The 22,346-nt window shown below is 42.7% G+C and overlaps 1 protein-coding gene across 1 annotated transcript in view; it reads left to right on the top strand.

Moving 5' to 3' along the window:
- Positions 1 to 22,346, top strand: part of JAK1 (Janus kinase 1) — a 53,878-nt gene that overhangs the window by 15,492 nt on the left and 16,040 nt on the right. Inside the window, exons 2-9 of the mRNA XM_036387674.2 lie at positions 9,979 to 10,055; positions 10,831 to 11,029; positions 12,228 to 12,351; positions 15,810 to 15,960; positions 16,980 to 17,143; positions 17,259 to 17,592; positions 18,321 to 18,494; positions 21,011 to 21,168. Of these exons, the coding sequence (XP_036243567.1) occupies positions 10,050 to 10,055; positions 10,831 to 11,029; positions 12,228 to 12,351; positions 15,810 to 15,960; positions 16,980 to 17,143; positions 17,259 to 17,592; positions 18,321 to 18,494; positions 21,011 to 21,168 (1,310 nt within the window). The 5' untranslated portion in view covers positions 9,979 to 10,049. The remainder of the gene's footprint in view (positions 1 to 9,978; positions 10,056 to 10,830; positions 11,030 to 12,227; positions 12,352 to 15,809; positions 15,961 to 16,979; positions 17,144 to 17,258; positions 17,593 to 18,320; positions 18,495 to 21,010; positions 21,169 to 22,346) is intronic.

The following is a 22,346-nucleotide window of genomic DNA, read 5'->3' as shown; positions in this document are numbered from 1 at the left end:
CTTAACTTTCCTATGGAACTGCTCTTGGCCAAAGCAAGAAGTTGAGCTACCATCAGTTTTCATAATACTCAGACAGTGCTGGGAATGCAGATAGAGTTCACATTCTTCTCATAATTTTGGCTTTGAATTCTGAAACATAGAATATATGTTCAAAGTTGGGGTTTTTTTTTCAGTTTTTCTGCATGGTTTGAGACTCACAGGACAACGAATCTGGAGTTAGACCACCTGGAGTTATCAGGCAGCCACTGCAGCAATGGCACAAGCAAATGTTTTCTAAAAAGAGAGAAATGAGTGAATTGTAAATAAAAATGGGATGATTTAGCCCTTCCAGAAGTGTATAGAAGAGTTTGTTTGGATTGTTAACCTGGAACAGGTGTGAGGCTTTCTAGGGCAGGAAAGTTGTTGGTGCCAGGCTGGAATTGCTGTTGGGGTGAGATCTTTGCCAGATCTGTGCCAGGTGTGAAGTGTGGCAGAGTCTCTGATGTGTGTAAAGGCAAATTTGGGCATTCTGGGACCAAACCCTCAGTGACAGGAGGAGTGTGCAAGCTGCAGGACAAGGTTTCCAATCCATAACAGCAGAGGAAAGAGGAGAGGAAAGGAAAAAGGGAAGGAAAGGAAAAAGGGAAGGAAAGGAAAGGAAAAAGGGAAAGGAAAGGAAAAAGGGAAGGGAAAGGAAAAAGGGAAGGGAAAGGAAAGGAAAAAGGGAAGGGAAAGGAAAAAGGGAAGGGAAAGGAAAAAGGGAAGGGAAAGGAAAAAGGGAAGGGAAAGGAAAAAGGGAAGGGAAAGGAAAGGAAAAAGGGAAGGGAAAGGAAAGGAAAAAGGGAAGGGAAAGGAAAAAGGGAAGGGAAAGGAAAGGAAAAAGGGAAGGGAAAGGAAAAAGGGAAGGGAAGGGAAAGGAAAAAGGGAAGGGAAAGGAAAAAGGGAAGGGAAAGGAAAGGAAAAAGGGAAAGGAAAGGAAAGGAAAAAGGGGTTCCACTGCTCATCATTGTACTCTGAAGCCACACATATCTCACCACCTTTGAACTGCTGTTGACACAATTCTCAGGTGCAAACATGTAAAGTTGACTCCTATTTAGGCACTTGGTTAAAAACAGTGGGTGTGTTTGTGCAAGGGGTTGAATGAATGGAGGGTAAATATTTGGGTTGCTTGCCAGGGTGATGCTGGGCTGCAGCTCGTGGCTGGCAGGAGACTCACACCAGCCAGCTCTGAATTGTGGCAGAGCACTCTCAGCTCAATTGGCAGTGAAAGTTCATGGCTGAAAACCATTGGTAGGACTTTGGGTGGTTGCAAAAAGAGCCTGTAATGATGTGCAGGGTGTCTGGAAGCACTGAGGTTTGTTTGGGGTGGTGCTGGAGGACAGGACTGGATTTACAGGTTCCTTCCTGCTGCTGGTGGCAGAGCTGCTCTGCTCAAACACGGGATTGTCTTGGAGATAAAACTGATCCCAGACAAACAACAGGGTGTTCCTCTGGCTGAGGCAGAAAGCAGCTGTTAGATAAGACTTTAACTGCAGCAGCTGGCAGCTGGCTGTTCATATTCTGCAGGAGAATCCTTAGAAAACCTTGGGAAAAGTGTCCTTAGTGTCTCAGAGGAGCCAGAGTTCTGCTTTTGGCCGCTGAAGGGAGAACAAGCATCCTGGCCTTTGGCAGGGCTCAAGTTGTTTACTGAGACAACTTTCTAAAGGCTTTGTTTGGCTCTCACTGATTGGCTTCTTCTGTTTCAAGGGTTTTCTTCCAGTTTCCTTGTGTTTGATTTTTGGAGAAGAAAAGAGCCTTCAGCTGGGAGAAATTAAAGGTGGTTTTTTTCCCAATCTTTGGTGCAATTGGGATCACAGAAAATCAATTTAAGGGGAGATCTGAACCACATCATTTCTTTGTCATCTTTCCAGGTGGTATTTAGGGCTTAGCTCCTCTTTTTGAAGGTGGCAATATGAGAATTCAGAGTAGGCAACACGAGGATTCATTAAAGCCTGAAAATACAAAAGTAATTGCAGGCAGACCAAAGCATGTCCTGGGGGGGGGGTTCACTCACCCACATTTGAACCTGCAGTTTAAAGGGATGAGCTGAGATGCAGATGTAGGATCCCTTCTCAGTCCCAGGACTTGCAAACCTCATTTGGGTCCAGACAAGTCCATTAACTGTCCCACTTCCTTCCCCTGACCAAGGGGGAAAAATGTCTTTACAGCCAGCCGTGAGTACAGGTGTTCTCTGCTGATTAGTTTATCATAAAAAGAAATTGCTGTGTGTGTTTATGCCAACAGATGGGCAATAAATAACTGTATTTCCCACTTATATTAAAATCATGTCTCAGGGGCATTTGGCTTTTCCTTGGGTTGTCCATTTTTTAGCATGAAGTGTTTGAGCTGCTCACTCAGCACCCACTTTTCTAAACTGAAAACATTTTTTTCTATGTACACCAAGCCAGTGCAGCCCAATAACTCCACTTGGGAAGTTTTTGTGTTGGAAAAGTTGATATTGTCCACTTTCCATTGAGCCTGAGAAGATCTTGTGCACCTTTGTGACTAAATACAGATGGGGGCTACCAGCATTAGAGCAGGATTTTAACCTAATAAAAGAGGAGCACAGAGAGGGGTTTGGAAGAGGAAATTTCTCTTGATGTCAGTAGTAAATCCCAAGTTTATTATGGAATTTCATGGTTTTCAACTCTGTTATAGCAGGAATGTTTATTGGTTAGGGGATATTTTCGGTGGTTGGTGGTTTGCTCTTAACAGGTAAACAAAACTGGTGAAGTTCTGTTTGCTTTTGTTTGGGCCTCGTTTTAAATTGTGATCCCCTCGGAGTGAACTTTACAATATCTTCTCACCACATTTAAAAAAGAAAAAAAAAAACCAACCAAACAAAAAAAAATAAAAAGGCAAACCATCAAAAAAGTCTTACCAAGGTGCAAAGCCACCACAGGAAGCACATGACTGCCAGATCTGGGGGGTTCAGGGGCCCTGCCCTTCTCACAGGAGGTGTTGACCATGTAGTCAGAACCTCTTTAGGGCCTTTGGGAGGGACCTAAATGGCAGCAGGTGGGTGACATTTATTTTGAGATGCTGAGTGTAAAAGGTGCCACTGTTTCAGTTTGTTCTTCTGAGGGGAAAGCTGGGGCTGGTCCTTGCCCTCAGGAATTCCTGCTCCATGGGAGGAGCTGCGGTGCCCTCACAGCTTTGGGCAGCTCAGCTCCAGTGCAGGATGTGCTATCCTAAAGGAATTTTGTTCCTCGTCTGTCCTAAAGGAATTTTCTTCTCTGCTCAAAAGGAATTTTGCTGCCGAGAGCCCTCCCCTGTGGCTCGTTCCTTCTCTGAGGCCAGGTGACCTCATGAGTGGTGGCAGGGGTGGCAATGGGATGATCTGTAAGGTCCCTCCAACCCCAAATCGGTGTTTGTGTGGTGGGGCTGTTGCAGGGGGTGAGAGCTGAGCAGTTAGTGCTGCCCAGCGAAGAGAGAACCGGGCCGAGAGTCTCCATTTCGTGCTAAGACATGAAAGTGAAAAAGGTCAGGAAGAGCATCTGGAGCCGCTCTCCAGGAAGCGGCCGGGCAGGAGGGAAGTGACCCTGCGTGGTTTGTGAGCTGGGGTGGCCACGAGCCAGCAGGAGGGACCTGTGCAAGCTCTGTGGTCACCCAGTCCAGCCCCTTTGCACATTTCACACGCTCAGAAAGCAAAGCCTCAGAGAAACCTGTGGGGTTTGGAGGAACTGCTTCCACCTCTGTTAGGGTGGGATGGGGCAGAGCTGGGCTGGCACTGATATCCTGGGTCAGTCAGCAGCTCCTCTCATTGCTCCTCATGTGCAGAAAGGACGCCTTGAGAACGTTTCTCACCAGTCTTGGCTTTGCTGGACCTCAGCTGGTTGCTCGTTCTGGTTTGTTTCTTACAAGATCTGAGGCACCATTGGAAATCCGGGTGCTGTTGTAATAAATCTGTAATAAAATCTGTTGTAATAAATCTTTCTTTTTCCTTAAAAACTGGTGAAACGTGGGATTCCCTTGTTGAGGAGTACCTGTGGGTCATGGAGGTTGTTTTGCAGCAGTGGGCTACAAACAGTTCCTTTGGGATTGTGGGAAATGCACTAAGTAAAGAATTTCTAAAATTTAACAGAAAGTTGATACAGCTTTGGACATTTGTATATGAACACTGAGAGTTTTACATCTCTTGTGTCTCACTATCCCTCGAGACTGATAATGGAATAAAATCTTTTAAAACTCCTCTCCGTTACCCCATCTCTGTAAAAACTAAGAAAACCAACATGGAATTGTCTAAAGAATTACCCAGTGGACCAGGTGCCCGCATGGCACAGCTGGGACCTGGGGACCGTCCCTTCTCCACCTGCACACCTGTGGAATAAATGAATTCTGTTCAATGAATAAGGTGAGGTGGGATGGGCTCTGGCTTATTAAAACCTGGCTTTTAGGAGAACTTGGAGCTCTGAGAGCCTGGTGGTGCATAACGAGTCCCCAGAGGTTTCTTCATCCATCATTTCAGCTCGGTGGGGTCTCTGTGATCTTAAGGCTCAGGAGAACAGGATAAAGTGACCTCTCTGGCTCCTGCCTGGGTAAAGAGGGGAGGAATTTCCAGTTACAGACCTTCATGTGGAAGGTGTGAACAATGAAACTGCTTCACCTCCTTCCTGGTGGCTTTTGCTGCTTAGGAAAGCTGCTCCAGCCTGCCCTGGCCATGTCCTCACAGAGTTAGTTCACAAAATTCACAGAATGACCAGGTTGGAAGAGACCTCCAAGATCATCGAGTCCCGCCCAGCCCCAGCACCCCAACTCGACCCTGGCACCCAGTGCCACATCCAGGCTTTGTTAAACACACCCAGGGATGGGGACTCCACCACCTCCCTGGGCAGCCATTCCAGAACTTTATCACCTTTCTGGAAAAAACTTTTTTCTAATTTCTAGCTTGTATTTCCCTTGGTGCAGCTTGAGACTGTGTGCTCTGGCTGTGTCAGTGCTGCTGCAGAAAGAGCCCAGCCCCAGCTGAGCACAGGCACCTTTCAGGAGCTGTGAGAGTGATGGGGGCAGCCCTGAGCCTCCTTTTCTCCAGGCTGAGCACCCCCAGCTCCCTCAGGGATTCCTCACAGGGTTTGTGTTCCCAGCCCCTCTCCAGCCTCATTGTCCCGTCTGGATGAGCTCCAGTGCCTCAACATCCAGCTGTGTGATGATGTTGGCCTGCTCTGGTCTCCCAGTCAGCACAGACATGGCTCCTGTTGGGGTGGGTTTTCTTCCATTCCTCATTCTTTTCCATTCTTCCCATTCCATGGATCTGTACCCTGACTGCAGCGTGTTCTCCTCTCTTGGAGAAGGCAGAGCCATTCCCTGGATGCAGCTCTTGCTGAGTGTGTGCTGCTCTGGAGCTACTGCAGTGTGTGAGCAGGGCTGGTGTGCTGAGCCCTCCTCTCTGTGTGTGAGCAGGGCTGGTGTGTGTGACCCTCCCTGGTGTGTGTGAGCAGGGCTGGTGTGTGTGACCCTCCCTGCAGTGTGTGACCCTCCCTGCAGTGTCTGAGCAGGGCTGGTGTGCTGAGCCCTCCTCTCTGTGTGTGAGCAGGGCTGCTGTGTGTGACCCTCCTCGCTCTCAGTGCCTCATTCCCATTAAATTCAGCCCAGGGAAGTTTTAACTTTATCCGGAGCGCTGCCACATCCTGCTCCAGTGACCTGCTGGGGTCACTGGCACGTCAGCCCTCAGGAAGAAGCCCTGCAGAACCCTTTACACTTTCTCCTGTGAGAAGCCCCGGGGTGTTTGCCAGGCTGGTTCCTCTGGAAGCTTTTGCACGGGTCTGACTGAGGTGCCCCTCAGGAAAGGGCTGGAATCACGGGAAGAGGCCGCGCTTCCCGGAGCTCTGCTCTGCTGTGCTGGGAAGGGACCGTGGCTCTTCTCCAGAGAATTCCCATCCCATCTTCAGCCCCAAGCTGCCTGGGCACGGGGATCAGAGAGGAGAACATCAAGGAAGGAAAAGGATCATTAATGCCGTGTCCTAGGCAGGAATAAAAACAAATTGTCCGTGTAAATCGCTTTAACACTGGAATGCCCCTTCAGCCCCGTCAGCATCAGCCTGAGCAATAAAGCTGGTTTTACATAGTTGCGAGGAAAAACATATTAAAATTAAGTTAATTCTGTAATTAAAACTTAATTACAGAAAAATCAGGTTGCTGTTGGAAGGTTTCTGTGAAGGTTTCTTGAGGCTTTTTTTGCCTTCAAGGAAATTGATTCTGTTTTAGCAGGGAAGTGCTTGGGGTTGACTATACAAGGGTAGAATAATTGGTTGTAAACCCCAAGAATTGTATCATTGAAAGGTATTATACCAGAAATTGGGGATGAAAGAGAATTAGGCACGCATTTTTAAGCTGTAAAAACGTAGTTGAAGATGCCTCTGCTCATTGCAGACAGGTTGTGACCTTTAAAGATCACTTCCAACCCAACCAACCATGAAGAATTGGTGATTATAGCAGCCCAGTCTGTATCCAAAGGAAAACCAGGCTGGAAAGAGCAGGTAATACAGAAAAAAATAGGACTTGATGCTTGTGTGCTCCTGCATCTGTCGCAGGCACTGCAGGCAGAACAATAAAGGTGGGAAATGAACACCCAGCTCTCTGGGAGGGCTGAGAATCCTCTTCCCACACTGGTGACATGTTGTGAAGTTCAGAGAAGTGGCTGAAAATGCCTTGGAAAGGCACAGGAAAGGAGCAGGGTGAGTCCTCAGGGTGCAGCAGGGCATGGCTGGGTTTGGGCAGCACTCAGAACACACCAGGAGTTGCCCTCCTCTGCTTTTCAGAGCTGGAGAGCTGAAAATGGAAATATTTAATAGCTGTTAATCATAGGGTGATGCTAATGAAGCTGGCTGGTTTTCAGTTCTTGAGGACTCTGCTGCACATGGACCACTCCTGGTGAAAATTTCCATTCTGTGCCCTCCTGGCCCTGTTCTAAAACACAATTTTACAGTGTGGGTCAGTCATAGCACAGCATGGATTGCGCAGAAAAACCCAAGGGGAATTGTTAATTCTGCTTTGGAGTAAACAGCCTGGGATGAGATCACTCTGAATAAAAGCATAGAATAAACACAGTAATAAATAATTCAAACAAATAAAATGTACATTTGGTGAGAGAATCCTGTGGAAAACAAATGGCATGTGCTCATATATCTAAATTTTCAGTCTCTAAGATGTTAGGAAATGTGAAACTAGATTGGCTGAGATGGCAAAAAAGAGGAAGAACTTGCAAATGATGCCTCAAAGTGAGTTTTGGTTTGGTCACATTTTAGCTGGGATTTTCCTGTATTTGTATTTTAGGGACTTTTGCCCCTGCAATGGACCTTCCATCTTTGCATTTGGCTTCCAGGATCCTGGGTTATGGTGAAGTGTGGGCTTGGTGGAGCAGCATCCTTCTGGCTCAAGGAAGATTTGCAGAGTTTCAATTTAATTTCTGCATCTGCCTTTTCTTAGTCTAAAGGTGTTGTTTAACAGATACTGTTGTACATCTGGTTTTTTTTCCTTAAAAATGCTGGAGCTGCTGGGTTTCAAATGTAGCAAATCATAGCCAAAAACTCGAGTTTTTACCAAATATTATTCTCTCCCAAATGTCCTGATATTAATGGCCAAACTGATTAACAGCCCACCTTTAGACTTCCCTCCCCCTATTTCATAATTCTTTGTGATATCAGAGGTTTTTGAGGGCTCTGTTGTGTGTGAGGAAAAGAATTCCTCACCTGGCTTCCCTTGGCCAGCCATGGGTGGGTCAGGATTCTAAATAAGCAGGAAAAGCCTTTGCTGGGGGAGTGGGAGCTCAAGAAAAGCCATCCTGCATTCCCAAAAATATATTTTGGAGGGTGCATCAGAAAGAGCTGCTTCCACTGGGAGAAACAGGAATGAAGTGAAATTAAAATATGCCTGAAAAAAAGCAAATGCAGCAGGGACTGAGCACATCCCTTGGGGTAGAAAAGAGACAAAAAAATTACACAAATAACAATTTGTGGGGCTCTGAGGCAGTGGCAAAGGATAAAAATCACTTTTCAGAGAGGAAGCATTTGACTGTGTAGGTGTGGAGAAGGATGCTCAGACAGAGCAGGAATTTGTCTGGCTCTTAAGGAGCCTTTTTGGAAGGTGAAAATGCATTTTTGAAAGGTGAATCCCTGACAATGAGCAGGGAATGTCTGGGAAAGCCATTAGGAAATAATAAATCATGGGTTGGATGGTGGTTTGTTTGGTTCAAACCCAGAAGGTTTTGTAAATGAAGCAGCACTTTAAGGTTTTAGCATTCTGGGAATTGCTGTGACTAAAACCAAGAGTAGGAGCTTTTAACCAAAGCAAAGCTGCTCTGTTGAAAAACAAGAAGTTTGATTTATGAATCTGTAAAAGGCAGTGGTTTTAAATTCCCCCTCACATTTTAAAACATCTGGACAATCTTTTTAACATTAGGCCCACACAGACATTAAAATCTATTGAGCTTCAGTTCTATGTAATTTAAAAGGGAGTTTTAATGAGATTCAAGTTAATGTATTTCACCTTTTTCATTTCAATTTTATGGTGCTGTGTGGAAATAATATTAATGTAAAAATTATTTTATAAATATTATTTATTTTATAATAATATATTGATTCATATTAATATATTTCACCTTTTTCATTTCAATTTTATGGTGCTTTGCAGAAATAATATTAAATAATATTAATATTATTTATTTATAAATATTAATTATTTATAAATATTCTTTATTATATAAAGACTATTAATATAATATTAATTCCTATTAATAATATTAATATATTTTAACTTTTGCATTTCTATTTTATGGTGCTGTGTAGAAATAATATTAATATAAAATTATTTTTAGATCTTATTTATTATATAAAGAATATTAATATAATATTAATTCCTATTAATAATATTAATATATTTCAGCTTTTGCATTTCTATTTTATGGTGCTGTGCAGAAATAATTCCTGGCTTGTGTGCATATTGCATTCTCAATTTCTTGTTCCCCATATTATTGCCAAAGGAATGTGTCTGGAACCTTAAATTCAGCATTCAAGTGGCAGAGATGGCAGAAAAATGCAATTTAATGGGGAATGTGTGCCAGGCTCTTCAATATTTTTATTTTTTGATTCTGGGATGGGATCAGGTTTGCTGGGCTCTTCCCAAGCACCAGGGAAGTTGTGTGGCTCTGTCTGACTTCTCCCAGACTGAGCCTCAGGCTTTTAAAGCAATATTTGCTGAAGTCTGCTAGGTCAGATTAACTCACCCTGCTGGAGCAAAAATAATCAACACACATTTATTTGGAACACATTTTGGCAGGGATGGGGTGGAGGGAGAAAGGAGGGATGGAGGCTGGAAGAGGAGGAATCTTCAGCCTCAGGTGAGTGATGGGTGAGGGTTCCCAAAGCAGCAGCACTGTCAGGTTTAGTTTGGACACATTTGAAATGATAATCTGGGAGGGCGAGGAAAAACAGAGAGCAGGAGAGAATTGGAATTAATATCTGGTGAAATTGGAATTAATATCTAATGAAAAATGTGAGGAACGAAGGCATGGAGGAGGTGAAGCACAGAGGAAAATGTCCCTGTGGTGTCACAGCTGAGGCTTGTGAGGAGAACAATTCCAGACTGCAAACAGGGGGAAATCCAAGGAATAACCAAGGTTTTCCTGCTTGTTTGGTTGCATCTCAGGCAGTGCCCCCAAAGTGTCATAAGGGATCAGTGGATGTGCCCAAACTCCTGGGTGGTTCCTGGGGCTGGCTTGGCTGAGGCCAGATCCAGGTCTCAGTTATTATTATTATTATTATTATTATTATTATTATTATTATTATTATTATTATTATTATTATTATTATTATTATTATTATTATTATTATTATTATTATTATTATTATTATTATCTGTTCCCTAGGATTGCAGGTGGAATTTTTTCAGCCTGACCATTTCATTTGTGCCTCCAGCTGTACAAAGCCATCCCTGATAATGTTTATTTTTCCCTTTTTTTTTCAGTCAGAGAGAAGCTTCCCCTGGGGAGAGTGAAGACCCATTTCAGTTGTGTAGAGGATCCCACAGGCACATAAATGCAGGTGTGTTGGCTTTGGGGGTTCATTTTTTATTGGTTTTTTGGTGGGAGGATTAATTTCATAAACTATCAAGTTGGTGGTTTGGGCTTTCTAAAGCTTAGAAAAACATGGAACAAAGAAACCAAATAACTCAAATAACTTTCTGCTCTTTCTATTTAAGCACTGGGTGTAAAATGCAATTTTCTTTTGAGTCAGAGCTAACCTGTTGTGCATCCTTGGCAATCTAAAAGCTCTTGCATTAAATGTACTAGGTGCTACCCTTTCCTCCTGGAGAGACAGAGAAGTAGTAATACAAAATAAATGCCAATAAATCTTATAAAATACACCGTGACTCATAAACCATCAGCAGTTTCAAACACAAAGGGTGAGAGGGGAGAAAACAATGAGAAATCTTTTGCTGTTAAGGGGCTGTAAAAATAGAAGCTGACTTTTTAAAGAAGGAAACATCAAATGAGCTGTTTAAATCACTCGGGCTCAAGTGTTGTTTCCCAGCCAAGGAGGTGCTGAAGGATGTGAAAGTTATTTCTGCTTTGAGAAGAGAAACCTTGCAGGAAAGCTGTGGCACCACCAGAAGAGAAGGGAATGATAATGGAGCAGAGTTCCCAGAACCAGAATAATCACTGACATTTCTTTTTTCCCCTTTTCACCTGGCTGGTTTTGGATAAACCCCACCTGAGGGTTTGGAGGATGCTGGTGCCCAGCCAGCAGTGATGGGTTTGTGTCCTGATAATCCCAACTCCCCTCACGTTTCCCTTTGCTCTTTCCCCTGCACTCCCAGTATCTCAACGTAAAAGAAGATTGCAAAGCCATGGCTTTCTGTGCAAAAATGAGGAGCACCAAGAAAAATGAGCTCAACCTGGAAGCTCAGCACCAGGGGCTGGAAATCCTCTTCTACCTGCAGGACAAAGCCCCCCTCTGTTACTCCAGCGGCGAGTTCACCTCGGAGGAGCTGTGCATTGAGGCTGCCCAGAAGTGCTGTGAGTATTTGGGTTTATTTCAGCTCCCAGGGGCATGGCAGCAGCCAGAGTCAGGCATCCTCTGTGTGTCAGTCAGAGGAAGAGCCTCCCTATCCCAATAAATCCCCACAAAGCTGCTCTGACCTCGTGTGCATCCCTCACGTGTCAGGAGCTGTGCTGTGCTCTTCCCTCTGGGCTGGGGCTCAGCAGAACACCTGCAATTCCACAGGAAAAGTGGATTTCATCTCTGCTTGATCTCACAGCCCACTGGGCTTTTGTATTTACAGTTCTGAGGTTCTTTCCCCATGGAGCACCAAAGCTCACCCAGCTGCTGTGAGGTGTGAACAGGGGAACTGGGCAGGAATTTTCCTGCAGCTCTCAAATGTTTTCTTTGATTCTTGTAATCCCCTTCAGCTCATTTGCCTAATTGCTCCTCTTCCATGGGGATGGGTGAAATTATGGAAATCTGCAGGACAAACCTCACCAAATGAGTGCTGCTGTTGTTTTTTGAGAGGTTTGAGCACAGTGAGGGATGTTTAACAGTCACCTGTTTATGTTGGTGTGCAGGAGCTGCTCTCTGGGTGAACCCACAGATGGTGCAGCTGCTCCCAGAGCTGGGACAAGGAATTCCAACAGATCTGGGATGGAGGAAACATCCATCCCAAAGAGATCTGGGATGGAGGAAACATCCATCCCAAAGAGATCTGGGATGGAGGAAGTGCCAGAGTTAAAGCAGATCAGCCCATTGGTGTCACAGCCTGTTCGTAGCTGCAGCAGACCAAAGCTTTCTCTGGCTTCTTTCTCTGTGGAGCCACCAAAGCTTTCTGCTTGTTTGCCAAAACCTCCTTTCACCTCTGGGGGTTGAATTTATTAACAAAATAAAGCTGAGAACAAAGTTGGGGGTTTGGTAAAACTCCCTTTTCTGTGATCTGGACAAAATGAAGGTTTTAAGTGATTTCTTTGGAGCTCAGACCTTGGGCTTTGAGGAGATTTGAGGATCACTTTAAGAGCAGAAATATCTGTTTAATCCACCCCAAACCACGTAGGTTGAACCCAGGTGACAGCTCCACCTCAACCTTTCCTCCCCAATATTTGTTTCAGGCTGATCCCAGTATCAGTTTCTTTTCATGATCCAATATTTGCTTTATGCTCTTGTGTTTTGGGGCGTGGATATGCCCTGGAGCTTTGTGATTCATCCATTTGTGTATTTTTGTGCCAGCTGTGTCCCCTCTGTGCCACAACCTCTTTGCTCTGTATGATGAGAACAAAAAGCTCTGGTATGCACCAAACCAGGTCTTCAAGGTGGAGGAAAAATCATCCTTCAGGCTCCATTATCGCATGAGGTAAGGGGAACACCTGGAAAATGAGATTTATTCATTCCTGAGCTCCCTGAAGAAGCAGGGAGGCAACACCAAAAGCAGCAGCTGGGTTTGCACAGCTTAGAGGAGAGATGAGCAGCAGGAGCTTCAAGCATCTCCTGATTTCTTTGCATCTTTGGGGTTTGATCTTGAAAAAAAAAAGTTGGAAAAGCACGAGAAGTTGTTTTCACAAAACTGGGAGTGAGCAAGGTCAAAGTTAATTGGAAAATTGGCTCCAAACCACTGGGGTTTGTGTCAGTGCTTTTATGGATGAATTTCCATTTGAAGTGTTCCAGAGCACTGGATTAACTGTACATGATCATTCAGAAATGAATTTTTAAAAAAATTAATTTAAAAAATTAATTAACTAATTTTTGAATACAGCAGTGGATTAATGGTACGTGATCATTCAGAAATGAATTTTTAAAAAATTCATTTAAAAATTATTTTATGTTTTTAATACAGTGGTAGATTAACCGTACATGATCATTCAGAAATTAATTTTTTAAAAAAATTAATTTAAAAAATTAATTAATTTTTAAAATACAGTGGTGGATTAACTGTACATGATCATTCAGAAATGAATTTTTTAATTTTAAAATTTTTAATTAAAAAAATTTAGTTTAAAAAAAAATCTAATAGAGCAGTGGGTTAACTCTACATGATAATTCAGAAATGAATTTGTAAAAAAAAATTAATTTAAAACTTTAAATTTTTTTAAATTTATTTTTTAATAGACCAGTGGATTAACTGTACCTGACAATTCAGAAGTGGAATAATTTGTATTTTTGCTTCCATTGATAGGTTTTTGTCATGTCTTTTTAATGATATCTCTAAAATGAGCGACGTGACTGGGCTCAGATGTTTGTGGGGCTTTGGCTTTTCTTCCTCTGCTGAGAACTTTTTGTTTTCTGTGTGAATTTCTCCTCCTCTGCCCTAAATCAGTGCCAGATGCTGCTGCACTTTTGGTGATGTTTAAAAGGACTTCTCACAGAAACTCTCTGAGTTCCCTGTGGTTTTCTCACTTGCCTCAAGTTCTATTTATTGAATTTTTTTTAAAAATGAGAAACCCCAGGATTTTGTAATATCCTGGAGTCATTACTCAGAGAGGAGGAGAATTTAACTCTTCCATAGCTGGGTTTGGGTTTTGCTGTGGAAAAGGGATCCACTTCCTTTCTGGAGGGATTTTGGAAGCAGATTGTAGGATTCTGTGGGTTTGTGTAGGATTTTTGTGGATTTCTGTAGTATTTGTGTAGTGTTTATGTAGTATTTGTGTAATATTTTGTGGATCTCTGTAGTATTTTTGTAGTATTTTGTGGATTTCCATAGTATTTTTCTAGTATCTGTGTAGTATTTCTGTAGGATTTTGTGGGCCTCTGTAGTATTTTTTGGTAGTTTGTGGGTTCCTGTAGTATTTTTGTAGTATTTTGTGGATTTGTGTTTTCTTAGTAAAGAAAGTTTAAAATTTTTAATACCTAGGCTTTTAACATCTCCCCCTCTTGTTTGAATTATGAATACTGCATTGATAACATTTTAAATTATTTGTTGGATATATATTGGATTGAATTTTATGTTTTATTTACTTATTATTTTGTAAAAAAATTTATAATACTACCGATTTTTATCCGTATAAAGGAACTTCAACTTTATAACTTTTTATAAAATTATGTAAATTTTATATAACTATATATAGGTGGGTGAATTACAAGGGTTGCAATTTTTGTGTAATTTATATTTGTGTGGGTGGTTTTTTTTGTTTGTGGAGTGGTTAGTGGTTTTTTGTACTTGACAGAATTTTGTATTTTTTATTGAAATTTACTTAGATTTTGTATTTGTTAAAATACAAGTAAACTTCTGGTTTTTTGTAGGGATTGGAGGATTTTTTTTTTTAAGTTTCGGAAATGAAGAATGGATTTAGAGAATAAAATATTTATGATATTATAATAAATAATATAATATGTAATAAAATAATATGTAATATTATAATAAATAATGTAATATATACTAAAATATCATATAATATTATCATAATTCATACAATATATGATATGATATAATGTAGTATAATATAATGTAGTGTAATATAATGTAATATATAGAATATTATATACAATAATAAAATATTGATTAAATTTATTTTGTAAAATTGCATAGAGATATGTGAGATAATGGTGAATGATGATGGAAGATGCCCTGAGGGAGGGCTGGGTCCTGCTCCTGGAGCTCAGGGGCACAATTCCCTCCCCAGCTCATTGGGAATGGGGAAATTCGTGTCCTGTTCCTGTTGTGGAAGTGAAATCCCCAAAATCTCTCCCAGGAAGCCCTGGAGCTTTCCAAGGAAAAGATTCTCCTTGATTTACCCATCCCTCAAACAATGGGGCCCCAATTGTTTTTGTGGTGTTAATCAGAGCAGTTAATTAGGGAAAGGAGCAAAGTCTCCTCTCGGTCCCAAACAATGCACAAGACCTTGCCCATGATTATTTTCAGGAAATAACAGAAGAATTGCAGTTATTAGTTCTGACTCCTCTTCTGCAGGAGAACAGGGAAGCAAAGTCATTTCCTCTGGGTTTCAGAAGGGTTTGCTTTGCTCTGCTCTCCAGGCCTCAGCCCAGGGAGTCCTGGAGGCTCCTCTGGTTCTTGTCAGGAGTTTCTGGCTCAGTTTTGGGTTGGAGTTCCTGCCTAAGAAGAGCTCAACTAAAAACATTCATTTTATTTTGCTGAAGACTCTGCACTGAGGCTGGGCCACTCCAGCCTTGACCACTGCAGGTTTGGGGCTTTATAAATGTCAGTCCCCAAACTGGTTTGGACTGGGAGGGACCTTAAATCCCATCCCATCCCATCCCATCCCATCCCATCCCATCCCATCCCATCCCATCCCATTCCAGGGACACCTCCCACTGTCCCAGGCTGCTCCAGCCTGGCCTTGGGCACTGCCAGGCATCCAGGGGCAGCCACAGCTGCTCTGGGAATTCCATCCCAGCCAGGAATTCCCAATTCCCAATATCCCACCCATCCCTGCCCTCTGGCACTGGGAGCCATTCCCTGTGTCCTGTCCCTCCATCCCTGTCCCCAGTCCCTCTGCAGCTCTCCTGGAGCCCCTCCAGGCCCTGCCAGGGGCTCTGAGCTCTCCCTGGATCCTTCTCCTCTCCAGGTGAACATTCCTAAATCTGTCTTTCCTCACAGGAGAGGTGCTACATCTCTCTAAAAAAAAAAAAGAAAAAAAAAAAAAGGAAAAACCCCTAATAATCCATAATAATTGTAATTGTATATTTTCCTCCAGTTCCTCAGGCCAGGAATGTGCTGGAATGTTGGACTACTTAACCTTCAGGCAGAAGTTTGACCAGTTCTTACTTTGAACTGCTTTATTTTCCAAAACCCAGATTATCTTGTAGAAATGGAGGCTTTTCCCAATAGATTTTTCAAGTTTCTGGCTTTTCTGGCAGATATTATTTCACCAACTGGCACGGGACGAGCGAGAGCGAGCCCTCGGTGTGGAGACACTCCCCCAGGAGGGCCAAGGCCTATGACAAGAAGCTGGCCCCAGAGGGGACCCCCATCCTGGATGCCAATTCCCTGGAATACATGTTTGCACAGGTTGGAATTCTCTCTGATGCTGTATTCCCATAGATAAAATTTTGATGGGATTTTTGTCCCGTAAAAATGATGGGGTTCTGCTTTAAAAGCCTCTTTTTAAGCTCCTAAAATGCACATTATGTATCTTGTTAGTACAGGAAAGGGTTTGCTTTTTGCTGCTGCCTGGTGGAGAGGAGAGGATTTGCTGCAGGGAGGAGCAAATCCTCTCTCCCAGCCCAAAAAGGGGTTTCTTTTAATAGATATTTTCTTCTAAAGTGAGTTATTTGTGTTTCTAAACGCTCTCAGTCACCTTTAGTGGGACATTTGCCCAGAGCTGGGGCTGGAGAGGAGCAGCAGCAGAGGGAATCTGGCAGGGCTGGGTGCTTTTAATGAGGTTTTTTTTACTGGGTGGTGTTAAGGATTGATATACATTTACTGATAACCCCGTGGTGATAAAGATTGATAACCTCACTGCAGTTTTGCTCTCCTCTTGTGCCTTCCAAAGGATCTTTCAAACCAGGAGCTGTCAGATTTCACCAAAACAATGGGAAAATTCAGGTTGATGAAAGAGCAAATTGAATGCATGGAGGAAATCTGATTTACTGTTGATTCTGAGTAGAATTCCTGCAGGATTTTCACACTGGGAACCACAAGGAAAGAGAATTCCAGGGAAACATTAAAGCAACAAGACACAGAAATGTGCTCTTTGATAACCAAACACTTTCCAGGCTGTCCCAGAGCAAGGCTTGGCTTGGAGATGAATCCAGGAGAGGCTTTGGATGGGAAGGGCAGGGATAAAGCAGAGACACAAAGTTGGTTTTGTGGAGCAGAAAATAAATATTGAAGGTACTAAAAGGGGCCAGAGATGGTGATTTCTGTAGTTAATTTTTAAAAAGTGAATTTTTGATGGACTGGTGTATAAAAGAAGGGGAGGAGGTTCCAGCTTTTCCTTGCCCAAGGATCCTGGGATGAATTCCTGGCTCAGGGACAAACTCTGGGAAAGACCAACTGGGTAATTTGGGGTTTTTTGTTCTGTTAAGGGCCAGTATGACCTAGTGAAGGGCCTGGCACCCATCCGAGACCCCAAAAACGACCAGGAGGTCCATGAGATAGAGAATGAGTGTCTGGGCATGGCTGTCCTGGCCATCTCCCACGATGCCATCAAGAAAAACGTGAAGCTGCCAGAGCTTCCCAAGGACATCAGGTGAGCTGGGATCCATCCTCTGTCCCTGCTGGCTCTGCTGCTCTCCCAGGAGGAATTTCATTCAATTTAATTTAATTTAATTTAATTTGATTTAATCCCTTGCTTCTCCTCCCAGTTACAAGCATTATATCCCTGAGACTCTGAACAGGACCATCAGGCAGAGGAATTTCTTGACCAGGATTCGGATCAATAACGTTTTCAAGCATTTCCTCAAGGAGTTCAACAACAAAACCATCTGCAACAACAGCGTCTCCCCTCGGGACCTGAAGGTGAAATATTTATCCACCATGGAGGTCCTGACCAAATATTATGGGGCAGAGATCTTTGAGACCTCATTCCTGCTGATTTCTGCTGAGAATGAGGTGAATAAATTCAATTGTGGAGACAACGAGAAGTACGAAGTGATGGTGACAGGGAACAACGGCATCCAGTGGAGGCTCAAGCCAAGTGTGAGTAGCCTTGAGAAATGGGAATTCAAGGGGATTTTGGGACAGAGCAGCTGCTGAAAGGTGGCTGTGGGCTTCAGACACAGCTTTGTGTTGGAGGGGCTTTTATAGGATTACAGGATTATCCAGGTTGGAAGGAGCTCAGGGAGTTCCAGCCAAATCCCCTTTTGAGGCTTGGTTTGAAGAGCAGACCAGGCTCAGGACTTTCATCCAAGACTGGACACTGGACAGCCTCTGTGGGCAGCCCTTTTACCAGGAAAATGAAAGACCCTGGGAAAAACATCCCAGAATTAAATGGATTTATTCTATGTATTAGAATACATTGTATTCTATATACTATATTATTAATATAGAGTCTACATTAATATTATAATTAAAATTATAATTATAGTCTAATTAATAATTAATTTATATTATGCTATTCATTCATTTTTTAATTTATATAATACTTATATTCTATAATTCTAACTAATAAATAATGAATTGATGTTACTATCTAGAATGAATTTTTGGTTTAGAGTAACTGTATTGCAATACATTATCTTATGTATTTTACATTATTATTCTATAATTTAGATTAATTTTGTTAAGTATATATTAATTATTGTCTATAATTCTAACTAATAAATAATTAACTTATATTGCTATTCTAGGATGAATTCTTGGTTTAGAGCAAAACCACAGTGCTAAACATGTTTTAACCACAGCTTTTATCCCAAATACATTTGCAGCCTGTCCAGACAGAGAAAGAGAAGAAGAAAAAATCCGATGGCAAAACCAAAAAGGAGGAGGAGAAGCACAAACTCCGGGAGACGTGGAACAGCTTCTCCTACTTCCCTGAGATCACCCACATCGTCATCAAGGAGGCCACAGTCAGCATCAACAAGCAGGACAACAAGAGGATGGTGAGCATGGGCAGGAGGGGCTGAGAGGAGCATTTCAAACCCTCACTCGGGGTTTGTCCCTTCACCTCAGCTTGGGCTTCCCTGGAGCCTGGGCTTGAGTCCCTGCTGGGTCACTTCATTCCCTGCTGGGTCATTGAATTCCCCAGGAGATCATTTAATTAATTCCCTGCTGGATCATTTAATTCCCTGCTGGGTCACTTCATTCCCTGCTGGGTCACTTCATTCCCTGCTGGGTCATTGAATTCCCCAGTAGATCATTTAATTAATTCCATGCTGGATCATTTAATTAATTCCCTGCTGGATCATTTCATTCCCTGGTGGATCACTTAATTCCCTCGTGGATTTAATTCCCCAGTAGATCATTTAATTAATTCCCTGCTGGATCATTTAATTCCCTGCTGGGTCATTTAATTCCCTGGTGGATCATTGAATTCCCCAGTAGATCATTTAATTAATTCCCTGCTGGATCATTTAATTAATTCCCTGCTGGATCATTTCATTCCCTGGTGGATCACTTAATTCCCTCGTGGATTTAATTCCCCAGTAGATCATTTAATTAATTCCCTGCTGGATCATTTAATTCCCTGCTGGGTCATTTAATTCCCTGGTGGATCATTGAATTCCCCAGTAGATCATTTAATTAATTCCCTGCTGGATCATTTAATTAATTCCCTGCTGGATCATTTAATTCCCTGCTGGGTCATTTAATTCCCTGGTGGATCATTGAATTCCCCAGTAGATCATTTAATTAATTCCCTGCTGGATCATGTAATTAATTCCCTGCTGGATCGTTTAATTCCCTGCTGGATCATTTAGTTCCCCAGTAGATCATTTAATTAATTCCCTACTGGATCATTTAATTCCCTGGTGGATCACTTAATTCCCTGCTGGAACCTTTCCCTTCCATGGGGAGCCAGGCTGGGGTTGGGCACAAGGTGACAATTAAGGGACATATTGAGTGTAAATAACACCAAATATGCTGGCTTTGACACTGGGCACAGCAAAAAACCCATAAAGTGCAGCTGTGTCCACACTGGCACAGAATTTTCCTCACAAATCCCATGAGGAATTCCAGAATTTGTGACAGGGAGGGCAGGGAATGGCCACTAAATCCCAACATCCTGTAGCCAGAAGTGGCTGAAGGATATTCCTCATTAATCCCTGCATTTCAGGGGTGTTCCAGCATTCCAACACCAATATTTTATAATATAGTGCATTACTAATATACTGTATCAGTAATAGTGCCTTGTGCACTTCACTGTGTGCAGCCAATGATAAATGAGACCATCCAAGAAGTTTTTACAGACCAAAAAAAGAGGGGGAGATGTGGAAAATGAATTTTAAAGGATTTCAAAACCTGACAGAAAGCTCCCACAGTTTTGTACATCTGTGTGCAAACTATGAGATAAAGTGAGCTGATTAGGAATGCCATGGAATAAAGATGACATTGTTGAGAGAGATTGAACTAGAAACAAATTTCAACAAGTTTCAAAAGATGGCCTTGCAAAAAAACCCAGATATTTTAGAGAATTAGAGCTGTGAAAGATGCATTGTAGCAGGACAATGTGGGGAAAAAATATAGATCATTGGTATTAAATATAGGTAAAATATAGGTGATTTCTGTTCAATATAGGTAAAATATAGGTAAAAATATAGGTGATTGGTGTGAAATATAGATAAAAGTATAGGTAAAATGTTGGCAAAAATATAGGTGATTGGTGTTAAATACAGGTAAAAATACAGGTGATTGGTGTGAAATATAGATAAAAGTATAGGTAAAATGTGGGTAAAAATATATGTGATTGGTGTTAAAAATAGGTTAAAATATAGGTTAAAATATAGGTGATTGGTGTTAAATATAGGTAAATATTGGTAAAAATATACGTGATTGGTGTTAAATACAGGTAAAAATATAGGCAAAATATAGGTGATTGCTGTGAAATATAGGTAAAATATAGGTAAAAATATAGGTAAAAATATAGGTGATTGGTGTTAAATGTAGGTAAAAATATAGGTAAAAATGTAGGTGATTTGTGTGAAATATAGGTAAAAGTACAGGTAAAATATAGGTAATAATATTGGTGATTGGTGTTAGAAGTATTAGCAGCATTATGTGGCAAAAGTTAATTTAAAAGAACATTTATAAGGTGGCGTAACCAGGAAATGGATTCTGATAGAATGTTGTAGAGTTTTACATCTCTTATGTCTCACCCTTCAACGAGACTGATAATAAAATAAAATCTTTTAACATTTTTTTTTTAAATCCTTTTTTTATTGGGTGATTGCATCTTTATGTTGGTCTTATTGCATCTCATGTATGCTCTTCTCTTTGAGCCTTCCCGGCAGTGAAAATTCCAGGAATTTTAGGCTCTTTTCTGCTTTGCTGCCATTCGATTAGAGAACCTTCACTTCAGAGCAGGGGATGAGCTGGTCCTACCCGTCCCCAAGGTTTAGGGAGAAATCTTTGAGATGTTTTTGAGCCTCACAAGCTGTGCTGTGCTGTGCTGTGCTGGCAGGAGCTGCGGCTGGGCTCGCACGCCGAGGCGCTGTCCTTCACCTCGCTGGTCGACGGCTACTTCAGGCTGACCGCGGACGCCCACCACTACCTGTGCACGGACGTGGCTCCTCCCCTCATCCAGCACAACATCAGCAACGGCTGCCACGGCCCCATCTGGTCAGTCCCTCTGCATTTGGGGTTATGGGCCCACCTGGTCAGTCCCTCCTGCATTTTGGGGTTATGGGCCCACCTGGTCAGTCCCTGCTGCATTTTGGGTTATGGGCCCATCTGGACAGTCCCTCTGCATTTTGGGGTTATGGGCCCATCTGGTCAGTCCCTCTGCATTTGGGGTTATGGGCCCATCTGCTCAGTCCCTCTGCATTTGGGGTTATGGGCCCACCTGGTCAGTTCCTCTGCGTTTTGGGGTTTATGGGCCCATCTGCTCAGTCCTTCTGCATTTTGGGTTATGGGCCCATCTGGACAGTCCCTCTGCATTTTGGGGTTATGGGCCCATCTGCTCAGTCCTTCTGCATTTTGGGTTATGGGCCCATCTGCTCAGTCCCTCCTGCATTTTGGGCCCATCTCCTCAGTTCCTCCTTCATTTTGGGGTTATGGGCCCACCTGGTCAGTCCTTCTGCATTTGGGGTTATGGGCCCATCTGGTCAGTCCCTTGTGCATTTTGGGGTTATGGGCCCATCTGCTCAGTCCCTGCTGCATTTTGGGTTATGGACCCATCTGCTCAGTCCCTTGTGCATTTTGGGGTTATGGGCCCATCTGGTCAGTCCCTGCTGCATTTTGGGCCCATCTCCTCAGTTCCTCCTGCATTTTGGGGTTTATGGGCCCATCTGGTCAGTCCCTTGTGCATTTTGGGGTTTATGGGTCCATCTGCTCAGTTCCTCCTGCATTTTGGGCCCATCTGGTCAGTCCCTCCTGCATTTTGGGGTTTATGGACCCATCTGCTCAGTCCCTTGTGCATTTTGGGGTTTTTGGGCCCATCTGCTCAGTCCCTGCTGCATTTTCAGGGGTTTAATTTTGATAATTCCTCTCACAGTGAATGTGGGGTTTGGGTGGGTGGTGGTTACCAAAACTTCATTTTGTTAAAGGAAAAAAATCAGTGTTTTTCTCCTTACTCGTCTATAAACTCAGTATTTCTGCACTAAAGGAGTGTTCCAAGAGTTTTTTCCATGGACACATGGGAATATTTTAGGTAGAGAGTGGAAGTGTCTCTTCACAAAGAGACACTTGGATGAACAAAGCCTGGGGTTTTTAAGCACCTAAAGGAATTCCCTTCCCTCCACCCACCTTTGTGGCTTTCCCCTTTATTGAGAAAATTTTGATTCTTATTAATTATTTTA

The sequence above is a fragment of the Molothrus ater genome, chromosome 9, assembly GCF_012460135.2.
Source record: "Molothrus ater isolate BHLD 08-10-18 breed brown headed cowbird chromosome 9, BPBGC_Mater_1.1, whole genome shotgun sequence".
In the NCBI taxonomy this organism is placed as follows: Eukaryota; Metazoa; Chordata; class Aves; order Passeriformes; family Icteridae; genus Molothrus; species Molothrus ater.
This window is presented reverse-complemented; position numbering and strand designations above follow the sequence as displayed.